This window comes from Bos taurus, chromosome 1, assembly GCF_002263795.3.
Source record: "Bos taurus isolate L1 Dominette 01449 registration number 42190680 breed Hereford chromosome 1, ARS-UCD2.0, whole genome shotgun sequence".
NCBI lineage: Eukaryota > Metazoa > Chordata > Mammalia > Artiodactyla > Bovidae > Bos > Bos taurus.
In genome coordinates, this window is record NC_037328.1 from 87,870,879 (window position 1) to 87,892,198 (window position 21,320).

Below are 21,320 nucleotides of genomic sequence, written 5' to 3' on the forward strand. Positions count from 1 at the left end.
ACAGGGTAAAAGGAGCTCACGGTCATTGTGCTTCGTCTAGTATCAGCCCCTGCTAGAACCTGTCACTGTCAAAATAAGTGATGCAAGTTTCTAACCTGCTGAGCACTGAACAGGCAGTCTAATTCCATGCAATGCAGTGAACATTAAAACACTTGTCAAAAAAGTCTTAGTGAAGAGCAGTTCATACACTACAGGAAGATAATAATCTAGTAATTTCAGAAAACATGGACCTACCATTTTACCTCATCGTCCATGAAAAAAGAGGAAAGCTGCTGCCTGGGAAATTCACTAAGCTTAGTGTTATCTGTACTTAACCTTGCTATGTAGCATGTGATTTTTCTTTTAGAAACATTTCTTTCTAGTTAATTATGCTTCCCATAAGTTCATTTTGCTCTTTGTGTACACTCTGAAGGGAGTGGGAGAGGTGGCTAGAAATGTTATCAAGTTAGGGAGAAGCTGTACCGGATAGAATTTAACATTCATCTCAGATAATCCGCATCATAGAAAAGTCCCACATGGATAGTCAACAATTGTCCGTACTTTAATTAATGAATCAACCATGGTTATGAAATAGTATCACAAGACTCTCCCAACAAGTGCTTTTCAGATTAAGCTGAGTATGAGTTGAAAACAGACTTCATTTTGAAAACCAATGTTCCTCAAAGTATCATTACAATTTTACTAAAAAACTTACATCATGGACAATAAAAAGGATGACTTTTGAAGCAACTCTGATACGTAGATGTAATCAAAACAAACTCTGATTCTAAGCCAGTTTAATGCCTTTTAGCAATAATTGCAAGTCACACATTATTAAACAAACTGAATAATAGAGCAATATTGACTTGACCAGCAGTGAACAATTTGGGTATTTTCTCCTCCTCCTAGTGTGGAATAGTGGAGAGAACATGTGTCTCAGAGTACGATTTTTTAAAATTTGTAGGCCATAATTACAGCTCTTCAGATACGTGTCCTTGGGCAAGTCAGTTGAACTGAGCCACTCTTCTTGTCCGTAAGATGGGGATGGGTCTTTTCTTTCATGACGTTATTTTTAGGGAAGAAAAAAGGCAAAGTATGCAAAACACCTAGGTTGGTTTCTGGTACCTCGTAGATAGATAACAAAACTTTTGCTAAGTTTGAATTTTTAGTTAACCTTACTCCTCTTCTGGGTATATACCCAAAGGAAATGAAATCAGTACCTTCAAGAAATATCTGTACTCTCATGTTCACTGCAGCACTGTGCACAACAGCCAAGATATGCAACAACCTAAGTGTCCATCGACAGATGAATAAATCGTGATATATATATGTGTGTGTGTGTGTGTAAACATACATACAACGGAATATTTTTCATCCTGAAAAAGAGATCCATTTACAACAACATGGATGAACCTGGAGGGCATTGTGCTAAGAATAATCCAGACACAGAAAGGAAAAAACTTCATTTCATTTATATGTGGAATCTAAAAGAGTCAAACGCATAAAAAGCGGAGAGCAGAATGCTGGTTACCAGGGGCAGGGTGGGGGAAATAGGGGAGACACTGGTTAAAGTGTACAAACTTCATTATAAGATGAATAAATCTCATGATCTAATGTACAACATAATGACTATAGTTAATAATACTGCATTGAGTACCAGAAGTTTGCTAAGAGTCTAGGTGCTCTCATCACACACACACACACACACACACACACAAAGGTAACTACATGAACGATACATTAGCTTGACTATAGTAATCATTTCATTATGTATATCAAATTACCATATTGTAAACCTTAAGTATGTACAGTTCTTATTAAAAATAAAATAATTCAACCAGTCTTGGTACCTTTTGTTGGACAGCTGGAACAGGGGCTGGGGTAAGGAGATTCAGGAGCCGATTCCTCCCCACTTTTTCTTGGCTAAGTATGATATGTATCTAGAGTTCGGAACATGCTCTTTAGAAGGCTGTAGTAGATTATTTTGTATGCCAAAGACTTCCGTGTAATAAAATATATGTATGCATACACTTTTTAAGTCATTCCACAAATTGAGATTTTCTAGATTTCTTAAATTAAGGTCACATATCTATTCCATTTCTTAGTAAGTCTGACACCCACCTAACAATATGCAGCTCTTTGGATTTTTCTCCTAACATATTAATAACAATCGGAAACCTAAAGCGTATGAAAGTGTGAAACCTGAAGTGTTTCAAATACTATAGTTTTCCATTTATATAGTAGCTACTTGGCTCATCTAAGGAAATAGAGACATTATGCTTGAAGAACAAAGTCAACTTACAACGTTAACTCAAACCATTTGGCCTATGAAAATTTTAGCAGTTATTCGCTGTGAATTGCTTGGAAGCACTAAATATCAATGCCCATGTGCATTACTGGTCCAAGAAAAGCCCAGACTTACCTTTTGCAAGGTTTATGATAGCTGAGTGCAAAACCAGTTTGCTTCTAGACGAACTTCACTTTTAGGTTCTGGTCATCAACTGACTTGGGAAAAAATCTGTCCACACATACAGATACATTCATATGTGTATGTGTACACATGTAATCTCTGCTTAAAATACAAGCATATAATTCTTCATGTTTAAAGGAAGTTAATATTTAAACTGATATTTCTCCAATATTCATCATGTTACTGCGACAGAAAAATTGGCTTTTAAGGCATAATAGTTTCAGGTTTTCAATCAACTAAACTTAGTCATTGTTGATAAGAAAAATTCAGCTAAATTTTGATTATTACCAACAGTGGTTTGCTGTTAAGTATTAAAAAGATGGTTTGCTATTAAGTATTAAATGGCAAGTGTAATTATCACAGTTTTTTTGTTCAACATATAGTACACTAAGGATTATTTGGACACAAGTTAAAGTAATTTTTTTTTTTTAATAAACAGCGTGATGTTACAGACTGCAAAGTTAAAGCAGACATTGACAGTTTCTGATGAGCACAAACAATAAGTGCAGTCACAGGCCAAACTTCTTGCCAGGAAGAGCATGACTGGGACGAGGTCTTAAATTTAGTGACACTGTTATTATTCTGTATTCTCAGTACAGTAACACATGCACTTGCTGTGTCATATACTTTTTTGGGCCATCATTAAAAGAACATTTAAAACATTTTCCGCCTAACTAATGTGGTATACTACAGGACTCTAACTCAATGAAAGACAAATATAGAGAAATAGATTTGTGACAATAAATGGGGCCAAAGAGGGTGATGGGAGCTCCTTTTTGAAGCTTCCAAAGTCAACACTGGAGGTGTCAGTAGTCTATGGTAGTGTCACATTCCCAAGATGTTGAAGTGTAATGTTCTAAAAGGATACATTCTTTTAGATTTTATTCAACCGAAATAAAGTCTTAGGACTGAACCGCACTGAAAACATTAACTGCATTTGAAACTTTGGTTCCACAGCCAGAATCATTTCTAGAAATCATGAAGGCCAAGCTCTCCAATAGGAATATAAATCTGATGAGTTTTTTTCCTATGAAATCAATGGCTAGTGACCACATTTGGAAATCTGCACTAGAATTAAAGAGGTTAGTCTTATTAAAGATATTCTGAGAAAATAATAGAACAGTGAAGGTTCTGCATCTTTGCTATCCTAGAAGGATTAACAAAAGAATCACCAGAAATATACACGGCTCTTAGCATAACCACAGAATTATTATAGTGAGAGATTAAATAATATTTTAGATAGATTCATAAACTTAATGCTTACAAAACGCATTATCCTTCCCATTCTTACCAACAGGAGGATTGGAGTCAACTGTTGGTAGTAAAAACCAGCTACCCATCTATGCTAATATGTACAGTGGACTGATCTTTTTTCTTTGTTGCTAAAACTCTTAAGCGTAGTTGTGTAAAAGTTAAGTCATAAGATTTTCTTATGGCTCATAACTATCTCTTTATGCTAACTAGCATGGCTGAAATACGAACATAATTAAAACCAAGCAAAAGGAATGGCGTTGCATTGACAAAAAGTGCAAACCCTTACTCAAGTGAAGCACTTGAATGAAATAAGCTTGTAAAAACTAACACCCCAACTTGGGAAACTCCTAATTGATTCTAAACTCTTCTGAATTTTAGAACCTTGATGTTTACACCTTTTATAAATGATGTCTCTTGACTAGGGTTAGCAAGTACTGTGTATACAAATATAAATGTCTGCAAATATACACATATCAATTTCACTAACAATAAAAAAAAACAAAACTAATTTCAAATGCTAAATTCAGGAACCTAGTACCATGAACCTCCTAGCACTACTGCCTTTTCCAAATGGCTGGAGCAATGATTAAATTTTAACCCATTTTTTTCTAAATGTATCCAATGCCATTAAAAACAGGACATGCCAACTGTGACTTTATAAATCAACTCTGACTTTATAAATCTAAAATACAGTGCTCTCCAAATTTCTGTAATATCAGAGCCAAAAGTATTGAATTGTGACTCATGTATTTTTTTTTTCTTATTAACCTTCTGAGGTAGAGTTACCCATCCAATTTTATCAGGACCATAGTTATCTTGAGCTGAACCCTATATTCTTTTCAGAAAGTGAAAATAACTCTTAAGAGAAAAGAAAAAAGGCTTCCCAGGCCATGGTACATAAGATACATTTACAATTTTTAATGTGATAATTAAAAAATAAAAATGGTTTGTCTTTATATTTTAAAAAACAGCCCAGCTGTATTATTCTCTATCACCAAGAATTATTATCTGAAGATTTTGTCAGTGCTGATTTGTATAGTTCAGCCTTCACAATCCCATCCTTGATGAAGAATTAATTCCCTCATGGTGTGCACAACATACTCTCACAGCTTTCAGCCTTCTTAGTGCCCGATCCGAGCAGGACGGATATGAAGAATGTAACTCATTCAAGCAACTCCTCCCTGTTCTGCCCCCTCCCTTCACATTCCCCTCTTCTCAAAAATATCTGAAGTATGAAAGTTGTTTTTAAATAGTAGAAGCACCACAATCCATTAACACCACATATGGTCTTTAAACTGAAATATTTTAGTGATGCCTTGGACATCAAAATCAATTTTTAAGATGGATTCTGAATGTGTGGGTCCAGCCCAGGTCTGCAGTTTGTGCAGATAACAGAAACAAAAGGAATTTATAACATTGAGAAAAAGTTAACTTGCTATATTTAAAATAATGCTGGAAATTATATTTCTTCAAAATGTGGCAAACACGGACTACTGATCAGGGTATGAATTAAATGGATTTACAAATCACTAAGAAACGAATCCAAGTTTATGTACTGTGACATTTCCATGGTGCCTTTAAAATACATAGGCTGCTCATACATTTTTTTAAATAAATGCCAAATCACTAGATTTTTGATGGAAAAAGAATACAGATGGACTGTGTTTTACCTACGTGAAAATCACCAATCCATTTAAAATAAAATCCAAGAGGATATATACATTCTAATCAAGTAATTGATTATTTTCCTGATTAATAAGAACTACACTTTACACAAAATACTTTATCAGCAGCTGTTTTCTTCAAAAAACCAATAGTCATAGTTTCACAGTTGAAAAAGTTACACATTAAAATATTTTACAATTCATTATATATTCACCGGGTTCCCATTTCCTAAAGGGCTTGTAATATAAAGCAGATTAGAAGGGAAAACCTCAAAAGTTGATTACTTCGACACTAAGTTTTACAGAGGACACTAAGAACCACAAAAAGCTTAGGTTCTATCATAAAATAGTGACCAAATTCCATTCTTTTTTAAAAAATCCAATTAGAAACATCTTTTTAAAAAAACCAAATTCTACAACATGATTAACAGATTTCAAATTAACAGCATTCTGAAAGTCTTCAAAATAAATGATTTTATATAGCTGAAAATATGATAAAAAGTTAAAGCATGATTTTCAAATAGTTGATTATTTCTTGCGAGAAATGTGTTTAAATTAAGTTTTATTTTCTTTAAACCTATTTTTCTTTTCTCCAAAATAGTCATTAAAGGAAATATTGCTCAATTGGCCAAATGAACCTGTCAAGTCAATAGTCAGTTATACCACATTCAATGACAAGGACGGTTGGTCATAGAAATTGGCCAATAGGAACTGATCTCTGATACTGAAGTACCTGGAAGTAGCTATATTATCACTGACTTGAAACATATCCTAGTCATCCCATGTAATAATTTAATTCAATTTTTGGTTCCTTGCCTTCTGAGTACTACCTGTCCCCTTTTTCCTTATTTTTAATGTTGTTTGCATAAACTCTGCTTGGATATGTTTGAAATATACTTTGTTTTTAGCTAGTTCACTTAATCTATAGTCTTTATAGAACCTGTCTACATTTCATCCAATGGAATTAACTTGGTTGTAATAACTCTTAAAATTTGGGATAAAATAAGCTATGTGGCTTGTCTTTTAGTGGCAGAGAGGTCCTAGGGGAAGGGACTATCTGGATTGATGTGAAAAATGCAAAAATTATATAAACTTTGTACAAGGAAGCTCAAAGCTTTTTTGGCACTCAGTAAAACACAGTTGGTTCTCTGTTAAAATCTCAGTTTCCACCATCAAAACTTCTTTCAGAATTGTATTATTTTACTGAGCGTTCCTGTAATTAATCCCTAATACAGAAAATACTGGGATGTTAGTATGTATTAACTGAATAAATCTAAAAGACAAAAAACATTAATCACAAAGTTTTAATAAGTTTGAAATTTCCGATATCTGCAAAAGAATCTATCTGGTCTCCTGCTTAAAACAGAGTTTAAACTCTCCTTAACTATTCCAAGACAGTTTAGAGAAGTTTCCCTAATTTTCAAATTAATCTTTCTTATTGGCAATATTATGTACACACTTTAGTGAGGTACCTAAGTCTCCAATAATTATGCCCTTTAAGGGTTCTAAAATAGCCAAATATTAAGAGTATCTGTATTAGAGTCCCTGTTTACTATCCAAGACTTCTACTATAGATCTGATTTCATAAGTGGATATTCTTAAGTGATGCTGTATACAATATGCACTCTTCATAATGTTGTACTCCAATAATAAGCCTAGTCTAGAAAACTGTCAGTAAATTATTGCACTTTTTCTGGTGTGGCACCTGGACATTTGCTAAAGCTATTTCCTAGGGCATTAATCATTCATTTCAAATACTCAGTAAATTATCAGATTGTAGAGTGATGACTAGCCTGAGCCCCTACATTCTGGGTTAATGTTTTTCAAAATGTTTAAGAATGTATCTTGTGCTCAAATGCTATTTAATAAAGTTGGAAAGTGAGCCCTGATTAGAAATGGGACATGATCTTAAAATGGTTTAAGGTCCTAATTTTACTAGGGAGAGACTGAGTAAATAGCCTTAAAAGGTAAAAAGTTCATGATTTCTATTCCCCTTATGATAAAGTATTATTCATGAGCCTACTTGGGTAGAGGGGTGAAGCAATTAGGAAGATAGTCTAAATTGTGTTAATTTGGCAACTAATTTCATATGACTGAGGCATTCTCAACTATAAAAGAGGATGGAAGATGGGCGATTCAAGTGAAAACAGAAGACAATAAAAGGAAAGAGAACTTTTAAATCTGTTTTCTTTAAGTAGTTATATACTAGTCATTGGTATGAGATAGTGCCTGAACCTTACCCACAGATCAAGAAAAAAGCTGACCATGCTGCTACAAACAATAAAAATTTGGGGTGCAAAACAATGCATGACTATGGGACAGATCATGTAAATAAAGAATATATATTAATGATAGTTTCTATAATATAAATAGCCTTTAATAAAAAAAATAATCTTTTTAATAACATTAATACTCACTTCTATTTTCTGGAAAACATGCATGAAAAATGTATTCAATTCATTGCAAAAGGAGAAAAAAAAAGTCAATCTAAGGTGAATACTGTACAATTCTGGAGCAAAAATTATTCCTGCTCATTCTTTCTCTACGATGATTATTTTACTTTGAGGGAGCCCAGAATTTCCCTGGGAAATAAGAATCAGATTCTTGTAAATACTGTCTAGGAAAAAAAAAAACAAAACTCAAAATACCACTTTGTAACAGGTCTCATTTGTGACTGCTTCCCAAACTTTGCAGATAAGACCCCAAATCATCAAAAGGTTTGATTTATTAAAAAAGAAAAGTCTCTGTTGAAATCTCAAGAGTCCCTTACACCCCAAGCATTTTTCTTCATCAAACAAGGAGTCAAAAACCCACTTCAAACTATAAATTGAACAGCAATGGAAAAATAAGAAATTTTCATTATTTTCCAATCTTAAAGTAATTTAACATCAAACTCCAGTTTACTTGGACCTAATGCAATAATAGATTTTGTTGTGTCCACATTTCGAAACAGAAAACATTTGCAAGACAAAAAGAGAACATCATCCTTTTTCCTTCTCCATCATTTCTATATATTTTGGGTTTTTTTGTTTTGTTTTGTTTTTTAAAAAAAGATACAAACAATCTTTAAAGTTTACCTTTTTGGACTTAAGGCATAACATGAAATTGCGCATTATTCTAAAGCTTAATTTTGAAATGAACTAGTTTAGTGCTATCAAACCCTGTTTGCGTTTACATTATTTAAATTATATAGTATTTTATTTCTGTTCTTGCTGTAAATTCTAATGCTGTTCATGGATTGTGCAATTCCTATGCAATCAGTCTTTGCCTGTTGACAGTTATTAACAGTGCAGTGTAGAATCCAGATACTGAGCTTTTAGTTATCATTTCAGTTCAAAGCATGCTGCTTAATTGTGTGGAAGATCCAATCCATTTTTGTTGTCCAGCCACCATGGTGTGCATCATTCATTTGTTTCATGAAATACTCCAAAGCCTCTTGCTCAGTTTTATCTAAAGCTAGGGTCTTTCGAATGTATGCAATATCATCAAAAGATTGCAGTTCTGGCATTCCAGAGCCAAGCATCATTGAGAAAAGATTTATGAAGAGATTGGCATGCTGCCGAATAGCTAGATAAGCCTTGTAACACATCTCCTGAAACCTACAAGTAATAAGAACAGTTTGGTCAGTATGGAGTAAATCCTGTTAATACCTTCAGGTCTCTGCTCAAGTGTCACATAGTTATTGAGGCCTTCTTAGACAAAACTATAACATACAGCATTCTTCTCCCTATTCCTCTTACCAACACTTTCTACTCCCTGACCTGACACTAGAATGTGAACTCTATGAGTCCATAAGGAGTTTGTTTATTGCTGTCACCAACCCCCAAAATAATGCCTGGCACATTAGGAATAGAATAGGATTTATTAAATGCATGAACTGGTCTATACTAAAGCTTTTAGGGTTAGGTTAGGACCAGGACTGAGCTATACATAAAAGATAATTTTATAAAAGGTTTTTAAAAGTACATTAAGGTTTTCAGATAGACTAATGATACTCCATAAGGTGGTAAGAAAAATTATGAACAAACATGATATTCATGGCTGACTGAATTCCTCACACTGTATGACTAAAAAAGTATTGTATGTAGCACACTATACATGATTCGTTAATACAGAGAAGGTGGACTCCAATTTTTAAACAGCAGTAAAGAAAAACTTTTACTGTCCGAAGAAGTTTAAAGATCACTTTCTTTTTAGGCCTTAACTAATTCAATAAGTTAAACTGGTTTTTCTTTCCATTTCTTTCACAGCATTACACAATAAACACATGAAATATTCAATTTATGCTACAATGTTAACATAACATATATTATTGTACATTGCTTGAAAAATATCAACTGCATATTAGCAAGAATTCTTTAGCATGTGCTTTTGATTTCTTCAGCTTACCTCTCAAATTCTCTTGTCTTTGTGCATTCTTGGGCTCCTTTACTAATCACTATTAAGAAATCTTGTGTCAAAACAAACGGCACGCGCTCTCGTTTATAACCAAATTTTTTCTTCTTGTGATCCAAAAAGTGTCCAAAATCTATATGAAACAGCTTCCAAAAATGAGAAATTATGTTAGTTTGACAAATGCGGAAATACAATGTTCCAAATTAGTAAATTTAAGAATGTCAACATATTTAAAAAGAGGAAGCTATTACTTGTCCATCATCTTTAACCATGATATTACTATTGTGACGATCTCCAATTCCCAAAATGAAGGTGGCAACACAATATCCAGCACATGATCGTGTAAACAAATCGATGGCCGCATCATATCTACAAGGAAATAAGCATGCATTAGTATGGAAGTACAGAATGATCCAGTCCAAACTGGGAAAACATGGGCAGAGTCTCTAGTGAAGTCTGTATTAAAACAACGAAAACAATCACTGACATTAGGGGAAGGAAGTAATTATGTTAAAAAATCTGATGAACTTTAGGATTCTGAAGTTATCAACGGTTTCTAAGAAAACTTCTAAATATTCTCTGACCAAAGCATAATTCTTATAGTGAAAAAATACTTAGTGTGTCATTAAAATAAAATTTTTGAATCATTTTAACAATGAATTGGGAGTAAAATTTTTCATTTTCATTTTTATTAATTTAATGTTAATTTAACATTAACTTCTAAAAAAAGAATAAGCATTAAGAAAAACAGATTTTAGATTCTTGGATTTCACCAAATTATAAACAATTCTAATCATTTAAATGCAGTAACCTCAAACATTTCAAAGGCTGAACACATCTTTTTCCAAAGTAGATACAATTTTTTCTTCTGGTCTAACTCGAAATATACACCACCATTAAAAAATTTATCTATTGAAAACTTAGATTAACATAGAAGAAAAGGATAATAAACTCACATTTCCCCCTTGTTCTTGTCTTTGAGCCACTGATGGAGTGTGTGGCTGTTAAACTGCAGTGCACCTTTCAGGCCTCCTTTACACTGAATCTGCATTATAGTGTGAGAATTTCTCACCACCTCGATAAGTCCCACACAGTCACCGATTGACAGACATCCATAAGGTAACATTCTGAAAAAGGATCAAGATATTTGCAATTAGTTGATGAGATTTTAAAACAGCAAGTATCTTTTTTTTTTTTTTAATGTGAAGATCTAATTGGCTTCATTAGGAGATTCATGAATCAAGTGGCATTCCATCTAGCAAATAGAAGGGTGCTCCCCAAAATAGCAAGTATTTTAATGGGCTAATAAAGGAATATTCTATGTGCAAATTTATCAAGTGGGACCCTTACTCCTTTAATCTAGTTTTAATTTTCTTTTATTACAGAATGACAAACATTCCTAGAAAAATCCTCAAATTATCTGCCATCATTTATTGTAACCTTCAACTGTGAAAGCATTTAACTGTACTTAAGAAAAGCATGAAGATCACTGTGGCAACTCAAAGTTTATAAACATTTATGACTTTAAAAATATGGGTGAACTTAAAGATGTTTAATGGACATATAAATGATACCTTAAGGTATCAGTTCTTAAGTTTTTGGTTTCAGGACTCCTTTGAACTCTTAAAAATCATCAAGGATACAAAAGAGCTTTTATTTATGTGGGTTATATCTACTGACACTAGAAATTAAAATTTAAAAATTTCAATATTTGTTAATTCATCTAAAGTATTTATATTTCTTTACATAAAAATACTTTTACAAAAGAAAAACCTTAAAAACCAAAACAAAAAACCCTTAGAAGAGCGATACTGTTTCTCATTTTTTCAAATTTCTTTAATGTCTGGCTTGATAGCACTGAGGTGGCTTCTCATGTATGCGTTTGTATTCAATCTTATGCAAAGTTTTAACTGAAGCATATGAAGAAAATCTGGCTTCACACAGGTATGTAGTTGGAAAAAGGAGTATCGTAGTAGTCTTTTCAGATAATTTTTCTTTTACACTGTTTTAAAACTTGATAAGTGATAGTTTCTCAAGTTGCAGTATGGAAAGTGAAACCGTACCAGTAAACTTTTCATACTCTGTAACATGAAGACCCACCCATTTGTTCATCTTGCCTCTGAATGGAACTTTTACCCATACATGACTTAATAATATCCTACATTGGTCATTTGGAAGATATTAGTTCACTCAGATATGGAGATCTTTCAAATTATGGTACTTTTTTTTATTATATCAACTGAAAAAAAAAATCACAGTTGCTAACATTGTCACTGATCTCATCAGAAAAATCTTTAATTTGGGGGAAGCTCACAGCAGTAGATACAAGGTCCTCAAAATTCTAATTTTTGCTTGAAAGCTCAAATTTGATCCTTGACAACAAATGCTGTCAGTTGTTTTCTCTGAAGAGTCTCATATTGTTCACACTCAAGACATTGTTCATGTTCAAGAAAATGTCTGCCAAACATCCATGTCTGAATAACCACATTCTGTCTATTAGTTGTTCTTTAAGTCAAAATGATGTTCCAGGATAAAAGCAGTTAGTTTAGCTCACAGCTCAAATAACCAACCAATGCTTTTTCCTTGATGTAAGCATACTTTGATGTGAAGCAGAAGTGCTTTAGGGATACTTCCCATTCACCACATAGAATATAAAAAAGGACATGTAGTCTCAAGCACAGAGATGTGAGGATTTACAGAGACAATGAAAAAAGTATCTAATATGCTGTCACATAAGTACTAAAGTATGTTTTTTCTTGTTCTGTTGTTCTCATAGGCTACTTTCCATCTTTCCTTTACTTCTTAAATTCCTAAAAGAGTTTAACTTATTTTCACTTTCTCACTTAATTCCTTGTAGCCTAATTTCTGTGCCTACCATTTTACTGACTCTTTTTAAAACTAACCATGAATCATCAAATCCAAAGGCTTTTTCATAGTCCTTATGTTCTTAAACTCCTGAAGCAACTGATACTGTAAATTGTTTGTAATTCTCTCCCCTCGTCTGGATCTGTGAATTACTTAGTCTGGTCTTCCTACCCTTTTGATCATTTTTCTTCTGTGATCTTTCCTTCTATCTGTTCTGGTAAATACAGGAATTTCTTAAGGTGGTACTCCTGACCATTTTTCCTTATTTTAATTTTATTATTATTATTGAACATGCTCATAGTTACATAATGGGTTACATAATCCAATAAGGATTTTCTAAAGGGTTACATAATCCTATAAGGCTTATTATTAAAAAATTAAACTTTAAATTTACTTAAGTTAAAAGACATAATAACTTTCCAAAGATCCATCTACTTTTCAATAATATAGCTCGCTTAAATTCAGATGCTTTTTTGCACAGTCACTAATTTGCAATTTGACTAAAGATTAAAGAGTTTATAAAGTTTTAGAATTAGGAAATTAATATCAAGGAAGAAACTTTCTTTTAAATTCTTAACTTCTGAATGAAAACTGGGGCCTTTTGTGTCTCGTGTCTCCTATGCCCTGTTCCTAAATACAGGTGGCCCTCCACAACTGTGGGTTCTGGATACTTGGCTTCAGCGAACTGCAGATGGAAAATATTTGGGAGAAAATCCAGAAAGTTCCAAAAAGCAGAACTTGAATTTGCTACACACAGGCAACTATTTACACAGCCTTTAATGATACTAGGTATTGTAAGTAATCTAGAACTGACAAAGTATACAGGAGGATGTGCATAGCTTTTATGCAAATACTATGCTATTTTATATAGGGACTTGAGCATCTATGGACTCTGGAATCAGCAGGCATCCGGGAACCAATCCACAGCAGATACCAAGGGAAGACTGTTAGTGACAGTATGGAGGCAACTGCAGTCTTTACCAGCTTATGAGAGACAGTTCTTCTAACTTAGCTGAATCTCATTAGCCATTCTGAGCCAAGGAAGAAGAGGACAAATGGAAAGTACCTCAGTGTACTCCACTAGTGTTAGTTATTACTCTATACATTTATTTATAGATATATGACTATATTCTTTCTAATTAATATATAGCTTACAATTAATATTTACTAATGGTTTACCTTTTCAGGATAACTTACAACATACATGTCGCCTTACTGGTTACCTACCGAAGATCAAGACCTTGATTTTGCCAGATATTTTCCATAATGCGAATAATCTGAAGGGTTAGCATATCTTGCCGTAAATCTGAAATTCAAATAATATGTACAGCACCACTTAATGCCACAAGCACAAATTTGAGTATCACATCATCACAATGTTTTTAAACAGAAAATATGTAGAATTATATTTGCTCTTCAAAATAATCTGTAGAAGCAATAATCTGAGTTTTTAACCCATTTCTAAAGTGTCTACATAAACACATCTGTATAACAATGTAGGATAAGTGGGCACGTATTTCACAAAAAAATTAAAATATATAAGTTACTTATTTTTCTGAATCCTTAAATTTGAATATGTTTATATTAAAATATTTGAATTAACAGAATTCAGAGCTGAAAGGTCATTTCCTAATGGAAACCTATCCATGATACATTTCAAATGTATATAGAATATAGGATATAAAAATATATTCCCCCACAGCCTATTCTCCAAATGAATTAGGACCTTCTTTTATGACTCCTTAGCAGACTATATCTACCAGGTTGTAGTTTTGTTTCTGTAGTTATTTGTTCAACGTCTCTCTTTTCCCTGCTAGACTATAAACTCTAAGAAGGCATGGATTCCGTTTTGTGTATTCTTACAACCTCAGGGCCTAGCATGTCAAATATTTATGGAGTGAATGGATATACATTTAAGCAAAATGATTTTCAGGCCTTCTGATTCTAAACCGAATACATCTTTTCATTTCAAGAATTATAAATACATATTCTAAAGGCTATGACATCTGCTTAATATCACATATTTTACCACATGCATATTCCTTAAATGGCTTTCAATAATCTTCATGGTTCATAAATATCCTGTGTATAAAAATATAGCTAAGTTCATGTATCATAAGTCCATTAATACTCTTACCATCCCCATTTTTAAAGATGATCTCATTGTTCTGAAAGAGTAATTCTGACATGATGTCTGGGTTCTCCCAATTCAACCACAGTGGCCTTTTTGCAGAAGACATAATTCGACACTCTTCAAGCCTTTAACAGAGTTGAAAATTTTACTTGGAACCTTAGCTTTGTTATTCTTTACAGTCTCAATTTATTTCAAAATACATACACTATATAGCTTTTTGAACTGTTATAGCAATTTTAAACTTTCTCCTCAGTTTTACGTATGAAATAATTTCTAAGGGCATATAAAGAAAAAATACATAACAAAAAGCTTAAAAACTTCTTCTACATAGAATATGTATTTTCCACAAATATAGGTATATAATCATTAGTTTTACAGATATTACATTCTGTTTCTTATCCAATGATATCACAAATTCTGGCCATAGAAAGTTTTAAATTCTATTGTTAAAGCAGTAAAAACTCATTCTGAATAAATGCAGTTCCGAACTTAAGAAAATATTATTACTCTTGTTTTACAGGGTAGGAAAAGGAAAGAGATGCATATATTATTGAATACAATTATTATGGACATTTTGACTTTTTTCAAGATTTTCTTCAGAGAAAGTATGTGTTTAAATATATCAATAAAACTGCCAATAAAGTTCCTTACCTGAGATTTCCCAGCTGATGAGCAGGGTTTAGAGGAGACAGAAAGCCCTGGAGAGCATCCATGAAATCTGGTCGCCGCATTTGCTCAACTAAAAACTTCATCTGTACCTGATAGATAAGCATAATCATGGTTAGAAATTGACTTGATAAAAGGTAAAACTAACTGCTAGTATCTTTTACGCATTGGAACCTCATCAGTGTGTAATTTTTGAATCCATATCCTGGACTGGCTGCATTCTAACTAGAAGGGTCTCTATAACACTCTATAACACAGAGCAGCACAACTCAGGCAGAGAGGTGAGAGTTACAGTACTGTGTACCTTCCTGTAAGAAGGTCCTGTATCCTGACAGAGGCTATGTTTTGGCTCTAGATCAAAGCACGGTCAACTATGGTTGTAAGTCAGCCGCTGGTTTTTCTAAGTCACACTGCATTGGAACACAGTCACATCTATTCGTTTTGATAGTTGCTTTTACACTAGAATAGCAGAGTTGAGTAGTTAAAACAGACTGTGTGGCCTGCCAAGTCTAAAATATTTACTATCTGAATTTTTAAGAACAAGTCTGCAGATCTTTCTTCTAGAGGAAAAACTATGGAGACATCATGTTAGCTTAGCTTAATAGTCTGACTTTTAAGCTTTTCAGAAAACACCACATTCTTTGTTCAGTAAAAAAGGTCTAGGGGATTGCTGGGAAAAGTCTCATGCTACTAAGTTCTAGTACATAGCTGGAAAGAAACATCCTTTTAAAATCACTTTTTTAGTCTACTTTATCACAGCCAACCAATCAATATGAAAACTTCAGTTTAGAAGAATACTTAAAATTACAAATTTAATATCTAATTTCTTTTTTCTTACCTTCGTTACAATATAATAAATTTTATTATTTCAAAGTAGTCTAATTTCCTCTCACTCACAATTCCAGCAGTAGAATCAGTACAATTATTTTCTAATAACCTATATTTGAACTTACATACTACAATTGCAATAAAATCAACTCAGTTACATACTGATATTTAGATTAATACACGAACTTTCTTTTAAAGTTGTTTCTTTTCAAGCAATATTGGTGATGATGTTGAAAAAATTTATTCACTACTACTAATTTACATTGTCCTTTGGGGACTGCCTAATAAACTGGAATGTTCTTTTTTTCATTCACTAGAAGTGAGGAATAATCTCACTTTTTACTGTAGGTTGTGTTAGACTGAAAAATAGATAAGGAGGAGGAAAAGTTATGAGAAACCTTTATATAACTGCAGATGACTTGAATGTGTGAACTATTCACTGTGTGACTGAGTCCACTTTAAACTTAGAAATACAGAAACTAAATTTCTTTTTGCTCATTTTCAGGGTCATTACTAATGGAAAAGAAATGACACAGAGTAAGGAAAAATCAATTTCAACACTTAGGGCTAAACAACAAGGTCCTAATGTATTGCATGGGGAACTATATTCAGTATGTTGTGATAAACCATAATGGAAAAGAATATTAAAAAGGGCTATATAAAAGAGAAAGGAATGTAAAGAGGAAGGAACTAATATTTACTGGGCACCTTCCATGTTCTAGGGACTATGATAGGTACTTTGTATATCTGGTTTAATTCTCACATCAACCCTATGAGGAGTGTATTAGTCCCATTTTATAGATGAGGAAAAACAAATCTCAAGAGACTAATGTGTCTAACATTATATTGCTTGGATCAAAATCTTAAACTGCCTAATTCTAAGGCATATATAATGGGCTCTCAAATAACCCTGCTCTACTGCAATGAAGGAGTCTCAAAAACACACTAAAGAGTCACATACCTTTTGTGTTTCATCCTTCTTCTCTTGTTTGAGAATGTCAGTCAAGTTAATGAGCTTTTCCATAGCCTCAACTTGCCTATTAAGGTGCTTCAGATACATCCCACATGCACGGCAATAGGACTCCAAAAGCAGGCCAAACCTCTGACTAACTGTTTTATTGTGCATCTCAGATCTAGAAGACCAGTGCAAGCGAACGAGAGAGCAAGAGAGGAAGGGAGGGAGGGAAAGAGGCAGAGAGGGAGGGAGAGAGAGAACTGTAAATGAGTATACACAAAACCTTCTGTAGGAAAATAAGAAAACCCATTTTCTAAATTCAAAAAATGTTATATAATCATATTAACTAATTATAAAGCCTATCATTTAGGAGCAAAACAATTAAAGAGTTTCAGGTAGTTCCTGAAAATATAAATTTTAAAAAATCTAGAATTTTAGGTTTATTTCAACTACCTTTCATTTACTAGTCTTAGCACAGAATATATAAACATGAAAAAAGGAAATCAGGCAGAAAAATAATAAAACGAACAGGGAGGGAATGAAGAGCTCAGTGAACACTATTTGACTCTTCTTGACATATATGTCCCTTTTCTGTACTATGCCTGAATTTAAATTATTTTAAACCTAGCTTCCAGATTCAATTTTTGATTTAATATTAAAAAAAAAAAAAAACATGTTAATTATAAACCTGTTTCTGAATTTATAAAAACGTGCATGGTTTATGACCTCTAACTTTGTGTATTAGATATATCAATTCTGTAAAATATTTTTGTTCTTAATTATCTTATTTTCTAGTAAGGTTTCATCATTATTGTTCTGAATTCCAAGGGAAGATTTTTTTGGGGGGGGTGGTTAAGGAATATCTTAACCCACACATACAGTGAAATCAATTGCAACATTAATCTAGACATGGCAAACTTTACTTTTCTTAAAGTAGAATCAAAGTCTTTAAAAATATTTCAGCTCTCATTCCTGTATAAAATTTAGTTTTAATTTTACTGCTTATTTAATGTTAAAGAGAAAAAGCTGAGAAAGTTCATGGTACAATATACTTTCAGTATAGAAAACTCTTCTGGATAAACAAAAACAATAGTAGATAAGTAATACAGAAGTATACATTAATACATGTATACATTATACATTAGAATAAGTGATATTTATATAAAGAATTAAATGGAAAAATAATTTGACTTACTTTAAATGCCAAAAGAAAAAGTGACCGATCCTTTGATTAGTTAACGCTTTTTTGAGTAAAAATCTCACAAGCAGGTTATCCAAATACTGTTCATATTTTAGTACCTATGTCAGTAAAAACATACATAAAAACAAAGCTACATCAATCAGTGTAAGTTTCTTCATTGCTGAATTTAAAGAAAAAAATTTTTAGGAAGAAAATAGATACTCTTGATGATAAAACTGATTTTTACAAAAGTATAAAACCAGCTAATACAGCATTTTTTGCAAATTGCATGGATTTAAAATAAAACATTATTTTTCTATTTTACATTATTTTACCTGTACTAGCTGAATTAGGTACTGAGAAAGTTTGTCATCTGTTAAATATTTTTCTAAGCACCGAACAGCAAAACCTCGAACCATAGGATCTGGGTAATTGCAGTCCAGAAGCTCCATAGCCTGTTCAGGCTTGATTGGAGGCCAATCTTTTACCAAGCAGTACATCTGTGTATGAGATAATAAATTATATTTAAAAAGCAAAAATAGTTGTGAATGAACCCTCTAAGACATTGTCTTAATTTCTCACTATAAAATTAGATAAAAGCCCCCCTGATGAATTCAGTGCTTAAAATGTTTAATTCTAATTAATTTTTTCAGTGAAAGTTACGTAAACGGTATTTTTCTTTACTACACAGATCTTCCTTGACTTACAATGGGCTCATGTCTTGATAAGCTTATCATATGTTGAAAATAGCTCAATGCATTTAGCACATAATCTACTGAACATCATAGCTTAACTCAGACTACCTTAAACATTCTCAGAACACTTATATTAACCCACAGTTGGGCAAAACCATCTAACACAAAGCCTATTTTATTACGGCTGTATGGGTACCGACTAGTCATAAGGATACTGGTTGTTTACCCTCAGGATCACCTGGCTGCCTGAAGCTGTGGCTCACTACTGCTGCCCAGTATCAGGAGAGACTATTTTACCACATATTGCTAACCTGAGGAAAGATCAAAATACAAAATTTGAAATAGTTTCCACTGAATGCATATCACTTTCTCACTACTGTAAAGTCAAAAAATCTTAAGTTGAACTATGGTAAGTTGAGGACCATCTGTATTATCAATATTAATTAATTTAAAACACAGTCTATTTCATCTCTTACACTTATACAGATTTTCTGAGAGAAAACAATTTGAACGACATACCAAATTTGTGCAACAGTTATTCAGTAATTTCAAACATGCATTTACCTGAGCTACTTCATCTCTAGAGTTCCATTTAACAGACAGAAGCAATTTGGGTAGAATTTCGGGGATAGTTACACAATAGTGTCTATGTGGAAAAGACAAAATAAAAAACATTCTTACATGTTATCCAAAAGACCTAAATGTCTAAATTTTCAACTATGCGATCTCTAAGAAGTTCCAAACATTTTTAAAATTTCTTACCATGACTAGCCTTTCTTAAAATCAAAACAAATCTTTGTTTAACACTATAGCTGCACCTATATATATTTAGAGACAGTTATAAATGGCATGGAAGACAAAAGGAAAATCCAAATGGAGGACAACTACTTAGGAAAAATTATAAATTTACAACATTCTTTACATAGTTTCTATTATTAATCATGAACCATGGGAAGAGTTCTCACTTCTACTGTGGTCAGTGGACAAAACTTACATTTAAATGAACTTTCTGCAGAAATGCACTGCAACTTTATTTAAATAAACCAGTGTACACTTACCAAGCTGTAGGGTAATTTCTTCAAACGTAAAAATAGGGCATTACATTGTTACTTTCAGGAAGCATAAGAAAATATGAAAAATGGAAGGAACTCTTAAAAATGGAAAATATCTAGGCCAACTAAATCAGAATTAAATGGGTCTAAAACTACAGGTACTTTTTGGGGGGGTGGATCTTAAATTTTATTTGAAAACAAAACCAAAAAACCAAATCTAAGAAAAGGTCATGTTACGGATTTAGAATTTTAAAAAAGCCTTTAATCTGTAAGTTTAGTACCAATACACCATGATTTTCTAGAAATACTGATCTACATCTATAATTTAAAAAAGGATAAAGCTTATAATAAAAAAAGTATTAATTATGCTTTATTTACTCTAATAGGTAATGGCAGAAACATGGCAAGATCAAGCCAAAGTCAGTTCTTTCTTGTGAAATAGAAGAAACAGAGACTCTATCTTAACACTTACCTGTGGCTCCACAGAAAATCTTTCTCTTGCTCAGTGATTTCAGATAGAGGATCTCGTGTACAAATTGCTCGGAGCTGTTCTTTATCATTTTCTCTTAATTCATTGTCTCTAGCTAGTCTGTTACTCTGTAAAATAAAGTAATATCTTATATAATTTTCTTTGTCATATTTCCTAACCCTCTCCCTCGATTTATGAGTGATCTGCAAAAAAGGATTAACTTTCAATAAACTTTACATTGATTATTAACTGTTGAAAAAGTTTATTCTCATTATAAGACTTTATTTTCAGGGATAGGGGAGAACTAGTTTAAATTCTTTCATAACCCTTGCCTAAATATATCCTTATAATCACCGCAAGGCTTTCCAATTTCAAAAGTAAAAATAAGGGGAAAACAGGAAAAACAAACAAACACACACAACAACCCACTTTAAAATACTGCACGCTGAATTTTGGAAACTAAAATGAAAATACCATAACTTTTGGTGTAATTCCAAGATTCCAAGTAATGTATTTATTCCCTTTAAACACAAATATATAAGCCACATAATGAATAACTATGAACACATTAATATATGATGAAAAACACATGCCATTTAGGATGGATTATACTTATTCCTAATGGCTAAAGATGAAAGCAGACATCCATGCTACTTGGTTTTTATTTAAGAAGTCAAAGTGTCAGTCACTCAGTTGTGTCTGACTCTTTGGATC

The 21,320-nt window shown here is 32.7% G+C and overlaps 2 protein-coding genes across 5 annotated transcripts in view; one reads left to right on the forward strand and one right to left on the reverse strand.

Annotated features, from left to right (window-relative positions):
• Positions 1-20,612, forward strand: part of KCNMB3 (potassium calcium-activated channel subfamily M regulatory beta subunit 3) — a 32,889-nt gene extending 12,277 nt beyond the window's left edge. Inside the window, exon 5 of the mRNA XM_059885913.1 lies at positions 20,524-20,612. Within this exon, the coding sequence (XP_059741896.1) occupies positions 20,524-20,574 (51 nt within the window). The 3' untranslated portion in view covers positions 20,575-20,612. The remainder of the gene's footprint in view (positions 1-20,523) is intronic.
• Positions 519-21,320, reverse strand: part of PIK3CA (phosphatidylinositol-4,5-bisphosphate 3-kinase catalytic subunit alpha) — a 92,626-nt gene continuing 71,824 nt past the window's right edge. For 3 of the 4 annotated variants that reach the window (XM_024993013.2, XM_024993044.2, XM_059887913.1), the window contains 12 exons: positions 20,610-20,734; positions 19,650-19,731; positions 18,726-18,890; positions 18,406-18,509; positions 17,217-17,388; positions 15,413-15,519; positions 14,765-14,886; positions 13,855-13,933; positions 10,719-10,889; positions 10,014-10,131; positions 9,757-9,908; positions 519-8,966 (listed from right to left, as the gene is read on the reverse strand). In XM_024993013.2, coding sequence (XP_024848781.1) covers positions 8,696-8,966; positions 9,757-9,908; positions 10,014-10,131; positions 10,719-10,889; positions 13,855-13,933; positions 14,765-14,886; positions 15,413-15,519; positions 17,217-17,388; positions 18,406-18,509; positions 18,726-18,890; positions 19,650-19,731; positions 20,610-20,734 — 1,668 coding nt within the window. In that variant the 3' untranslated portion in view covers positions 519-8,695. The remainder of the gene's footprint in view (positions 8,967-9,756; positions 9,909-10,013; positions 10,132-10,718; positions 10,890-13,854; positions 13,934-14,764; positions 14,887-15,412; positions 15,520-17,216; positions 17,389-18,405; positions 18,510-18,725; positions 18,891-19,649; positions 19,732-20,609; positions 20,735-21,320) is intronic. The other variant, NM_174574.1, reaches the window with a different exon arrangement.